The following is a 12,643-nucleotide window of genomic DNA, read 5'->3' as shown; positions in this document are numbered from 1 at the left end:
ATTTTGAAAAGCTTATGAATGAAGAGAATGACTGGAATGGTATTCTCCAAGAGGCACAAGTAAATAAGGGATTAATAAGAGAAATAAGCATGGATGAGATAATGACAACAGTCAAAAGCATGAAAAATGGGAAGGCTTTGGGTCCAGATGACATACCAGTTGAAGTATGGAAGGTGTTAAAGACTGATGGATGTATGTAGTTGACTTTATTCTTCAATAAGTTGTTGCATGAAGAAACCATCCCTCAATAATCGTGCAGTAGTTCGCTAGTGCCCATATTCAAAAATAAAGGGGATGTACAGGATTGCAACATCTATAGAGGGATAAAGCTCATGTCACATACTATGAAAGTATGGGAGAAGGTAATAGAGAGAAGATTGCGAGAAGAGAGTGAAATTACCCAAAATCAGTTGGGGTTTATGTGAAGTCGAGGGACAATGGACGCTATTTTTGCACTCCGCCAATTGTGCGAGAAATACAGACGTGCTCACAAGAACCTGCACATGGTGTTCATTGATCTCGAGAAAGCCTATGATAGGGTGCCTCGTGAAGTGTTATGGTGGGCATTGAAAGAGAAAGGTTTGCCTGGGAAGTATGTGGAGTTAGTCCGTGCTATGTACAGGGGATTCTGTACCTACGTCCGATCGTCTGCCGGCACCACCGACCAGTTCAGTGTGGCTGGAGGTCAGTGGAAATTGTAATCATTCCTTACATCGCCAATGCAACACAAACCTTTGGAACTGAGATGAGTGTCCCTTGTTCCTGCAGTTACGTAGGCTCGCTTACCCTTCAAAGCGGACATGATATTAAAAATATAAAATAATATAAAAATATATAAAATAATAGCTTATAAAAAGCCCTAATACCAATTAAAATCTACTATGTACTACCTTTGCCCAATATAAATGACGCTTTAGCTATCTTTCTGGTCCTGATAAAGGCTGTAAATATTAAAGTCCTTGGATATCATGAGGAACACACGTTATTAAGTATTTCAATCGACTAGAATTCTCAGTCATATGTCTGTGCTTGGAGTCACACTCTTGTGCCTATAAAAATACATAAATAACTCTTGGTCCTAACTCTAAACTCGTATTGGATTACCGTCCGTAGTTTCTGATCATAGCAATTCAATAATTTTGCTGCTATCATCATCATCAATTGATTGTGAAAAGTCATTAAAAACATCTCGGTTGATATAATAGATTGTATTTTGTTAGACTATAAATAAATATTTAGACTGCCTCGTTACTGAAACAACTAAAGTTACACATTTGGATCCCACGATCCTGGGTTATAGTTGTTGTGTTTTTCTATCGAAAAATTCTCACGCTCACGTACCTCGGATTTGCCGTCGCATCGGATTTCGAGAGTGAGGGAATAGAGAGATCACCTATGTTTGAGAACACACTTGTGCACTGAATTATGCTCTGAGTTGGCTAGTCTCCCTTGAGATTGGTCACCGTGGTCGTGGTCAAATTGGTCGGATTGACATTAACACAGATCGTATTAAGTTTTTTTTACATATCACTCAATACATAACACATTAAAACTTTTCTAACGTTTATGTGTGAACGAAAACCACTTAAAGACATAACTTATGTAATAACAAAACGCAATAAAACATTTCGTTCTTTACTTAGAAAAATGTATTACTTCCAAAGTAAGTAGGCGCTGTGATTTTGTCACAAGTAATTTAACATTAAGTTCCCTAGTAATTTTTCAGATGGACAGGTATTGATGTTATATCATTGCATTTTAGACTTTATAATCAGCGAAATAAGGTCCAAAGACTTAAATACGAGATAGGAATTGGTTTTCAGAAATTACATTTCAGATACGCTCCGAGCAGAAAAATATTTTAGTTGCTGTGAACGGTTGAATTCTATATTAACTAGCAGGAAGTACACTCAGTGTAATTAATTTGTGGAACGAACGACTAAAGTCGTTTGCAAAAAATATTTATGTTGTGGATATTTTACCTGATTTTATTAGAACTAAAGACTGGTTCGCTCTGGTTTAACCTAGATTTGACAGGCTACCTGCGTTGCGCTGTGTTAAAAACTTTAATTTAAATTAATTAGTTTAATTAAATGCAGAAATTGGAGATACTTAACATAGTTTTCTTAACTTAAATGTACTTGAATATTAAAAAGTTTCAATGTTCATAAATGTTTAATAAATCAAAATATACTTAATCTCTTTTATCAAAGTCCAAATTGCTTCGAATGAAAGAAATAACAAATAATACAAAATACACTTTAGTTCAAATTAATAATACAAATACGATCTTAAATATTTTGTTACGTCAATCTTAGGTCTTAATTTAAATCGTGTCAATTGAAAGCTAAAGTATTAGATAATTTAATAAACAAGGGAAAATAATAGAAAACATTTATTGATAAATGTTTCACCGTAATAATATTTCAAGCCTCTATTATTAATAATAATAATAATATTACAATCAAAATACAACAAAAGAAACAGCAAGTTGACGAAGTAAGTCAAATATCCTCAAACGTCTTGCTGAGCTGAGGCATCCTCTTTTAAGGAGAGCTTGGATCTCATTCCAGCAACTCCAATTCAGTTTGGTAGATTTGCAAAATTGATACATTTCAAAGTCTGCAAGCATGCTTGAATGAAATCACACGTTACTACTTTTTATTGAGAACAATTATTGTGAGAACTAACCTTTCTATAAGAACAACAACGATAACTTCTTGGTGTTTCTTCTTGCTACTGATGGGATTCACGGTTTAATAACGTTACTGTTAAAATTAGTTAAATGAAATATATTTGAATCTTATCTGGCATATAACAAACCATAGTGCAGCTAATTATTGTACTAGTTTAAGCTAAGCTTAAGTTCATTGTAGTTTTTTTTTAATGAAATTATTGTACGCATTTTCGTTTTCATTTGAGTTATTATTTCTTTTACTTTTTTATTCCTTCTAGAGTGATAATAGGACAGATACCCCTAAGCCGAGTGTATCAGTCATTTCAATGTCTCTTCTTAAAATCTCCTTCAGGAGACAATTTGGTTTGAGACGGCAATTGTTGAGAATAGTCGCTTTCTGACTAAGTGTGACGTTATAAGCTGGCAATTTGCATGGCATTTAAGTTAGTCGATAGTTGCTATTATTATTTGATTTGAATCGTGCATATAATTATTATTAATTTTAGAGAATTCTCGAACTATTCAAAAATGGAACCCTTCTGTCAAAAGCTACGAACTGAACACTCGTAACATCATTCAAAATCTCTAGATCCATACGTCACGTTTGATATCAATTTGATTTTTTTTTTCACATTCAATAACAATCCTTTCACGGCCTGTCAATCGACTTCTGTACCTGACATCCAAAATAGTCGAGTTTTTATTTGTTTAGGGAGTTTTACGGTTCTTTGGATGTGATCTGAATCGTTCTCGTAGGGTAAACTAAATTGGTTGTATATAAAAAATGACGACCTATATAACATATATATATATAGCAATATACATAAATCACCAAAAATATACGCACTAATACATGAAATAAGTCTGTGTGCTGTATGTATACATCTATAAGTATGTGTGTATCTAAATGTAATTACCTAAAGATGAAACGAAATTCAATTATTATTCAAGTGACAACGTCACAATGAGTACACAAAAAATAAAGTTTGAAAAAATAATAACAAATAGAGCCAAAACAAGTATAGAAACAATAAAATATATATTTATTTATTCAAAAATACATATAATTATCATATAACCAACTCCAACAAATCGAGTTAAAAACAATGTGATCCATAACCCTTACAGAACGCAGAAATAATGTGCAATAAAATAAAACCAATTAATAAATATGTTGTTAAATAAATAAACACATAATTTTAAAAGTCAGTTACTTTAATAAAATAATTCAATTAATTTAATTTAATTTCACGCACACACACACATGGAACTAAAAAGCAGTTCCGTAAAGGATGCCGCGCCATATTATGTGAACTTCGTGCCATTTACCGTCACTGCACATGAATCGCACCTTACACCCAAGGCGCGCAAATAAATGTCCCACATCGGAAATTGTGAGACTTTGTATACACTTAAGATTATTTTAAAATATTATCCTGGTATATACACCGTATTTATATATTTACTCGAAACTTATCCGTATGCTTATACGGATAAGTTTCAAGTAGCTAGAACAGTAATATTAGTTATATAAATTTTCTTAACAAAACCCGACCATGTCCTATTTTGTATTTATAATAAAATTTTAAACAGCAAACTGTGTACTCGTATTAATGAAAAAAAATTATAAAACATGTCTTTTTGAATATCGAAACATATATAACATCCGGGCAATTATTCCCAAGAAATTCAATTCCATTTTAAATTCTGTACACGCGCGTAAAAAGGTCTCAGACATTGTGGAGAATCGAATAATCGAATGGAATCGATTCTTCGGAATTTCAGCGAACTCATATAACCGAATGCCGATTATTGTTATGCATCCAATGTGAATAGAAGCGTTGGAAAAGACGTGCTTTGATTAATACCTCACTTGAAGCGCCTAGGAGACTTCGTTTTTTGATCGAGTAATATAATATCGCTAATGTTTGACACCCCAATAGTAGAGTGAAGATCTGGGCTCAACTCCCGGGCCAGGCCAGTAAAAATAATTGGAACTATTTGTCGAAATTCCCAGTCCCATTGTCCTCCTATTTGATAAAACAGGATATACATCTGCATCGGTATAATAATGCACAGGCATGTGTTCGAACACAGGTGCAGTCTCAAATCCATCACTTAAAAAATTTAGTGAAGTGTTTTTGGTAACCAGCTTGATTCCATTGATTTTCATTTATCTAACTAATTTAATAGTAGAAACACGCACTTGTGCATTATTATATCTCCGGTACAGATGTATATTACTCTTTGAGATCGAACAAAGATAAAAATCTGCCGTAAGGATATTAAATAGCTAAAATGGCATACTAAAATGTCATTTAAATGCGAACTTTCACTAACCAGAAATATTCAAATGCGATTAAAATCAAATTATGTACTAAAATAACTAACTAATATCAAGTAATCAACCTCAAGCAAACTTATCATGCGTATTGTTTGGTTAAATTTGAAATTTCAATTACTTCGGTGCCAAGATGATCCATATTATCTTAATGAACACAAAGCAGTTCTGTCAGTTATACGTGCGTAATACATTGGGTCAAACTTTCGGTTCGTCTGGATTCGGGTTCATTTATTTGAACTACAATTCGTAAAAAGAAATAAAAATAGTAAAATTATGAGGTAGATGCGTGTGATTGTGATATGATGATGATGTCGTTGGAGGTCAACCAACTAAGCAGGATATATTATAGTTCACAGATGTGAGCGTAAATACAGGTGCGCTCTTTATTCCCTCACATATAATCAGATGGAACGGTAAATCCGATACAGCCGAAACGAATTCAAAACGAATAAAGTGTTAGAGTTTTTTGGTAAGCATTGCTTCCACTGATTTTCATATTTCTAACATCACAAATTGTAAACTTCCATGCTAACTTTATATTCCAATTTAAACCTCTTCGGTGATGAATTTCCAAAAATAACATTTGTCTTTTTCTTATTTTCAAAACTGGCGAACTTCGATACAAACTTTGGATGATTTTAAAAAAAAACTTTAACATCTACCTAACTCATCATTACACATAAGCCAAAATACCGATTATTAATGACGAATTTCCATAAAAACCTTCATTCCCATTTACGACCTTTGGAGTTGAATTTTGAAAATTCTCTCTTAGTGGTCAACTATATTCCAAGCGGAATTCCTGTGAAATCCTCAGGTTTAGGTTGCCCGTTTTATGCCAGTCTGATATTTTAAAATGTATTTAAGTAGATGAATATTATTTAATATATTTAATGCGAATGAGAATAAATTACCAGTAGATGTTGACAACATTACTTTTTTATTAATGTAAAGTACTTTTTTTTTTTCATGGTCTCATTCTTCTCAATTGATAAAATTCGGAATCTAAACGATACCAAATTCAATATACAATACAAGTACAATAACTATATCTTCAATACAAGTTAGCTGTTTGCTTAACGATGTTACAAGTTGCCCTTCTAATAAAGACCAATCCCACACACTTTTATTTCTTGAGTGATTTAGATGCCAACAGCCTGTCCAGAACTACCAACTATTGTTTTTGTTGCTAACATTAAACTTTAAGTCAAAATATCGTATGATAAAAAATATTAAATCATTATTTATTTCTAGAAGTACTAAAAGTCTGAAAATGTTTGGACTCCCTCTGGGCGAAGTTTACTCCTCTCTAGTAGACAGCTAAGTTTATTAATAACGTTTGAATAGCGTTGGGTTCATTCCAATGCGTGTTAGTGGATAACCATGTGGCAAAGTTTTGTCCAATAAATGCACCTTTATTTTCCTATACTGAAAATTAAGCAAATGAAAATTCAGGGACGTTTTCCCTATTTTCTATATCGGCTCTGTACATTACAAATTCATATTCTCGATGTTTATTATTTGATTAAGAATAAAAAAAAAAAATTTTATTTATTCCTAGTCGTATAGAACTAGAATATATCAGAGAAAATCCTAAAACATAAATAATGTAAAGCGAAAGAGGCGTGTATTTCTAATTAACCAGAAAACCAAACCAAAAAGGAGAGTTTAAAATAGAAATCGGGTAAGTGATCCAATAATATAAACATATGAATATGTATCAACTAATACTTAATATGCAATACAAAAATAATATAACAATATATGTAATTGTATCAATATCTCGTGGCTGCTGTATGTATTACAATCTGAACTAAAGAATCTGTAAAATAATTCCCATAAAAGGTGGCATCAAAAAGACTGCAAGCCGTGAAAGTCGGCATAATCCATTTAATACAGCTTACGCACTACGATTTCGAATAAATCGGATGGTAATCATGACCTGTCATATAGTTAATAAATTAGTACCTTCTTTATTTACCAATATTTTTTTATTATATATATACAATATGAATTTATATTATTGAATCCGTGTCGAACAAAAATTTAAAAAAATTGAATAACGGTTCAAACTGGCAGCTCTGAATGATAAATGCGAAATAGTGTTATTTTATTGAATTAGAACATAGCGCTTTTTAATTTGTTAAAACAAAAGCAATGTAATTTGAAGGCTCTTATAAAGGTATAATGAGTTCGATTTAAAAATACATTTTTAAGTAACTGAAAAACTTACATTATTATGATGTCAGATTCAAAAGTAATATAAATCTAGATGATTCATCTACGGAAATAACAACATTCAAATTATTCAAATCAAAATAAACGATTCGTTTTTGCCTACGAATATGAGAGTTATAAACGAAGACTCGATTACTATTTAAGGTCCCGACTGCTGTAATTAACGGGTTTTTACATATTATTTGATTATATTGTCACCAACTCCAAACGTGTGTGAAAATTTTAGCTCAAATGGTTTGGTAAAACTGGTTACAGGATTTTGATCGGGTTAAGTAAATAATTGTGAAAAATAACTTCTTTTTTTTTTAAATTGGTAGTCAGACTGGTAAATGGTCACAAGATAAGTGGTCACAACTATACAGACGTTGGTAATTTTACCTTTTGCCTGTTGGTAATTACCTTGTGCCTGTAGTTACACTGGTTCAGTCACCCGTCTAAATACAAACACAAGTTATAACAAAATTAAGTACTGCTAATCAATACCTCAGTGCCTGAAGACGAATGTCTTCGACCACTGCGTCTTACCGTGCGACTGGTCTTCAAATTTAAAATCGTTCAGCGGGCTATGGAGAGAGACTCGGCGTTTCTCTAAAGGATCAAATCCGGAACGAGGTGATCTGACAAAGGACGAAGGTGGTCGACATAGCTCAGAGGATTAGCTGGCTGAAGTGATAGTGCGCCGGTCACATCTGTCGAAGAACCGATAGCTGTTAGGGCAAGAAGATTCTAGAGTGGAGACCGCGAATCAAGCGTAGTGTAGGACGCCCTGAGGTATGGTGGATGACGTACGAAAGGTGGCTGGTAAAAATTGGATGAGAAGGGCCGAAGCCCGGGCTCAGTGGCGCGCCTTGAGGGAGGCCTATATCCAGCAGTGGACAGATACGATTAGATACTTCTAATCAGACTAACAAATCCGTAAAACAAAGATTATCTATAAAGAACAAACAAATACGTTTCAATACAATCCACGTTTATGTAAAAATAAAGAGATAAGTTTCTTATAAAGACAATTTTAGTAGTACAGTAAGTAGCCTTTTGCATTTTCCTACATATCATTTCCCAAGGGATATTTTTATTATGAGTAAAAAGTGTTCTATAGGCAAGTGCAATGCACTATTGGCGACGAAATTTCTCCGCGACTAATAAATACGAGTACGACTCGGCGAGCATTTGGTATTTATTATGGAAAGTTCCTTTGTTCAACCATTGAAGGCTTTAAACTTTTGAATTTAATATCTCGATTATTTTGGGAATATTTTAAGAATAAAATTCATATAAAATTTAATTATTTGGCTTCGCTTGTATGATTGAATAACAATATACAGATATATTTTTTTATAATGATTTTGTGCTAATATTTTTGTGGATACAACCGACGTTAGAACTGAACAGTGCTGGGCTAAGGCCCAACAGTGGGACATTTTTCATGGTTTTTTTTCATGGTTAATGATTTTGGTCTAAAGTCATTAACAATTTCATCTCAAGACGCATTTACGTCTTACCGAGGAGAGCTGGACACCATTACGTCTTACCGAGGAGAGCTGTTTCAAGTTTCATTCATTACAAGAAATATACATGTTTGCAAATATAACTAGAAAGAAAACAGCGTGAGGAACCTAGCGGCTCGTAGTCAAGTAATATTGGATTAAGCTACTAATCCTTGCCTTAAGAGAAGAGGAGCAGTTAGTACGACATTAATAGACTGTTACTGTAAAGCCCACAATATAACAGGCGCCCTTCACGCGAATGAAGAAATATCATTATCAGACGATATTCCTAACAGTCGTTTTATAATTCGCCTTTTTTCGTTTTATTAGTGTTGTTTTGGAAACAAGTAACAGTTTGCAAGATCATTTTATAAACGGTGGCTATAATTCAATAGGTGATTAATTTGATTATTATATTGTTAATTTGCAAGTCATAGTTATTACGAACCTTGCGAGTTTGCTTGGGTTATTATTTTCTCTTGTCAGAAGGAATACCGTTTTTTACCACCTAATTTACAGTCTTACAAGCCAATCCCTTCCCAACGAAGAAAATTCTGAATAAAATTGTGTTCAAGTTAAATTTAATTATATTAAAAGCAATAGTCAGTTGAAAAAGGTAAATATTATAAGCTTGGAATTAAAAATGAGGATGAGGATGAATAACATTCAAATTCACAGACATACATTGCCACGTAGCTTGCAATTACTTAAACCATTTGATCCATACATGCTAACAAACAAATAATAACTTGTAAACATATTTTATTTAAATCTTTAGTACCGTACCTAAATGATTTAAGAAACATTTATCATTTCCAAGTCCACAATAATATCGGACAATGCAGTCATTCCGATATCCTGAGACATATTCAAGTATTCCAGTAGTTAATCTTGTCATCAGTCAAGTCGTAACCCATTCGATCTATTTCACTAGCACGTCGATAGCATTGATTGAAGAATGTACGTTGCAATCGACCCGAAACGTAAATAAATGTCAACACTATCGTAGTCATCGTACAGCGAGCCTAGACAAAGTCACGCAGCTATAATCGATTTTCGAGAAAGGCCAAAATGTATTGAAATGATATATGTATTGGATTTATCACGTGATAAACCATTAACATTCTATTGAATAATTCAGATGAACTTGAAGTTCGAAATCGCTTCAACAATTGTAGAATGCCTTTAAAGCCTCCCATTTATACAGGCAAACTTGGTAAATTCTTTGCTACGGTTAACATTTAGGAATTATAATGAATACGTTATTAAATGAAAAAGCTTCTGCTTATAAATTATTTAAATACTCGAGTCAGAAGTTATTTGGAGGTAAGATTGAGCTTGTTTTCGCTAATTGTATTTTGTCTTAGTTTATTTTGAGTAAATTTTAGTTTAGTTTGACTGAAAAACAAAAGGGATATTTAAGTTAAACTAGTGGGACTCCCGCGAAACTTCGAGTTTATTCAAAATATTTTTTAGGAAGTTATGACCTATGACAGGTTTTGTTTTGATTTCATTTCATTGTAAACTGCAAGGCACTCATCTATATTTGGCACCAAAATGATGAAACCTCTTTTAAATTAACTTTTTAATATGAAATAGTATACATTAGTTCAGTTAGAATTGGAGTTTGTCGAAAACAATTTTCTTTAATTTTGTTTATGTTTTTGATTTTTTCTTATACACCCATAGCGTCGCTCTCTAACCGGCCAGTAACTCTTTTCATAAGAAATTCTTTGTTAATTCGGAACAATTTAGTAAAATGCCATCAAGAATCCTCTTTAATTTTCTGCACGTCTACGGCTAGAGCTCTTCAAAATGAGACCATAACCGATTTTTTTATATGCAGCTATTGCCCCATAATCACTGGGACAAAAATCGGCTTACGCTGTTATAAGATTATTAACATTTCAATAAAAGTATCGATAAAATTTCACTATCTTGAGAGAGATATACTCGCAAAAAAAATTGAACGGATGACGCAACTATATTCTGTAGTCTTGGGTATTTTTTTTATTTAAGTATAACTTACACAATAAAATTATTAAGGCATTATATGTTTTTATATTTAATAAAGTAATAATAAACATATTATCTGTAATTAAATTTCCGAAGAAAAAGACAAGTAGTTAGCAGACGGAAGTGCTATTGGCTATGGCATTTTTATAATGGAAATCTCGGATTGCAAATAAATCGTAGGGAGCCTTCCAGTCTTAACCTAAACCCGAAGAAGAGCTTTGCCGCGACTTTGTCCATTACATGTTTTAGAAATACATTGAAATAAATTGGTTAGCCAGTGTTATATATTATTAAAACGTTATAACAGTTCATAATCACATTTTAGTGTTTTTATATTCAACTAGAAATCCCTAATGCATAATATTAAATACTTCATTATACATATTTAATGAGAAATTCTAACTTTATAACCTATTTTGAATGTACTAAATCTTTCTAAATATGAGAACATTTGAAAAAAGATGGTATTACCAAACTATAGAGTTCATTTCGCTTTGGAAAATTTAATCTTGATTTTATATGGAAGTTACTAGAATACTTGTGAATCTTTTAATAATTCTCAGTTGTACCTTTAGATAATATCATAATAAGGAGATTCCTAAATGTTTTTTTTTCGATTGTGATTTGTAACAGTTTACCTGCTAAATGTTTTATTACGTTAATGAAAGAATATTAAGATTTCATGTCGAAATTCATTCTTTTAAATTACAAAGATTTGTCAAAAAATGTCATACCAGATAGCCGTCCCAAAAAATAAAACGTAAGAGATTGCTGGTTTCGTCTTTGTAAAATTAAAATGACTGTTGCTAGCCTGTTTGGTAGTACTTTCTGAACTAAATCTACATTCCAAATGGGAGCGGGGAAGGCTTCACATTGCTCTGCTATAACGTTGTAGATCCAAAGAACCTGCGTTCAAAACCAAAGTCGATCTCGATCATAAGGTAAACATGTGTTTTTTATTATGAATATATTGGATTTTAATAAGCCGTTTTTTTAGTATTTTTTGTTCCATAGTTCTTCTACGCGGCTTACAGAAATCGTCACGTAAGGAAAAAACGTTACGTCCTTTCATTTTGTCTATTCCTACTTTATAGGGTTTTATTATTAAAACTTTTTATTACTATCTTAATTCACATCGAATTTTTATTTACAAATTTATATCTTGTTATTTAATTATTCTCGAACGTTGTTCATTTGTTTCAACTCCTCGCACATCTTTTTTTTACTGATAGAATTTTATTTAAATGATCAATGAGTATATTCGTAATCACTGTTTTAATTTTATCTGTGCATCTAAAAGCATGTTGCTTATAGAAGCAACAATGATGACAAGGATAGCCCTGTCATCATCGTTAACATCCAATGATAATTGTTACCACGCAGGCTATTCATTATGCTAGCCGTCGTATTTGGGTCTAGTTTAGTCCTTGCTGTCACTGTGAATGTCATCATTAAATGAACGCTCGTTACCAGGGTCGCAGCAATTAGTAGGAGGTTTGATTACTTAGACTTGAATTGCAGGAGTTGGATGGCACTCGTTATGACTAATATAAATTACATTACCGATTGAAACAATATCACAATCTATACTGATAAATGAGGAGACGTTTCATTACGAAGAAACGAATTTGACCAATAAGAATGAAGGAGTCGTGGGACACCGGGTTGGAACGAATTTGATTTGCTATATTTTGTAAATAATGAAATGGCTATAAAACTGTTTTTAAATAAATTAAAACAATAACAACAATATTACATTATATAGAACCGTATGTAATAGGGAGGATGACGTGACGATTTCTACCAGTACACTACACTGTAAGCCGCGTTAAAGAACTTTGTTTCTCTCATAAAATATACGACATATTTATACATATAAAG

At 32.5% G+C, this 12,643-nt stretch overlaps 1 protein-coding gene across 1 annotated transcript in view; it reads left to right on the top strand.

Moving 5' to 3' along the window:
• The first annotated feature begins 437 nt into the window (after positions 1–437).
• Positions 438–12,643, top strand: part of LOC135193963 (uncharacterized) — a 47,317-nt gene continuing 35,111 nt past the window's right edge. Inside the window, exon 1 of the mRNA XM_064218586.1 lies at positions 438–684. Within this exon, the coding sequence (XP_064074656.1) occupies positions 438–684 (247 nt within the window). The remainder of the gene's footprint in view (positions 685–12,643) is intronic.

The sequence above is a fragment of the Vanessa tameamea genome, chromosome 23 (genome assembly GCF_037043105.1).
Source record: "Vanessa tameamea isolate UH-Manoa-2023 chromosome 23, ilVanTame1 primary haplotype, whole genome shotgun sequence".
In the NCBI taxonomy this organism is placed as follows: Eukaryota; Metazoa; Arthropoda; class Insecta; order Lepidoptera; family Nymphalidae; genus Vanessa; species Vanessa tameamea.
The sequence above is the reverse complement of the archived record's forward strand: the minus strand, read 5'-3'. Positions and strand labels throughout refer to the sequence as shown.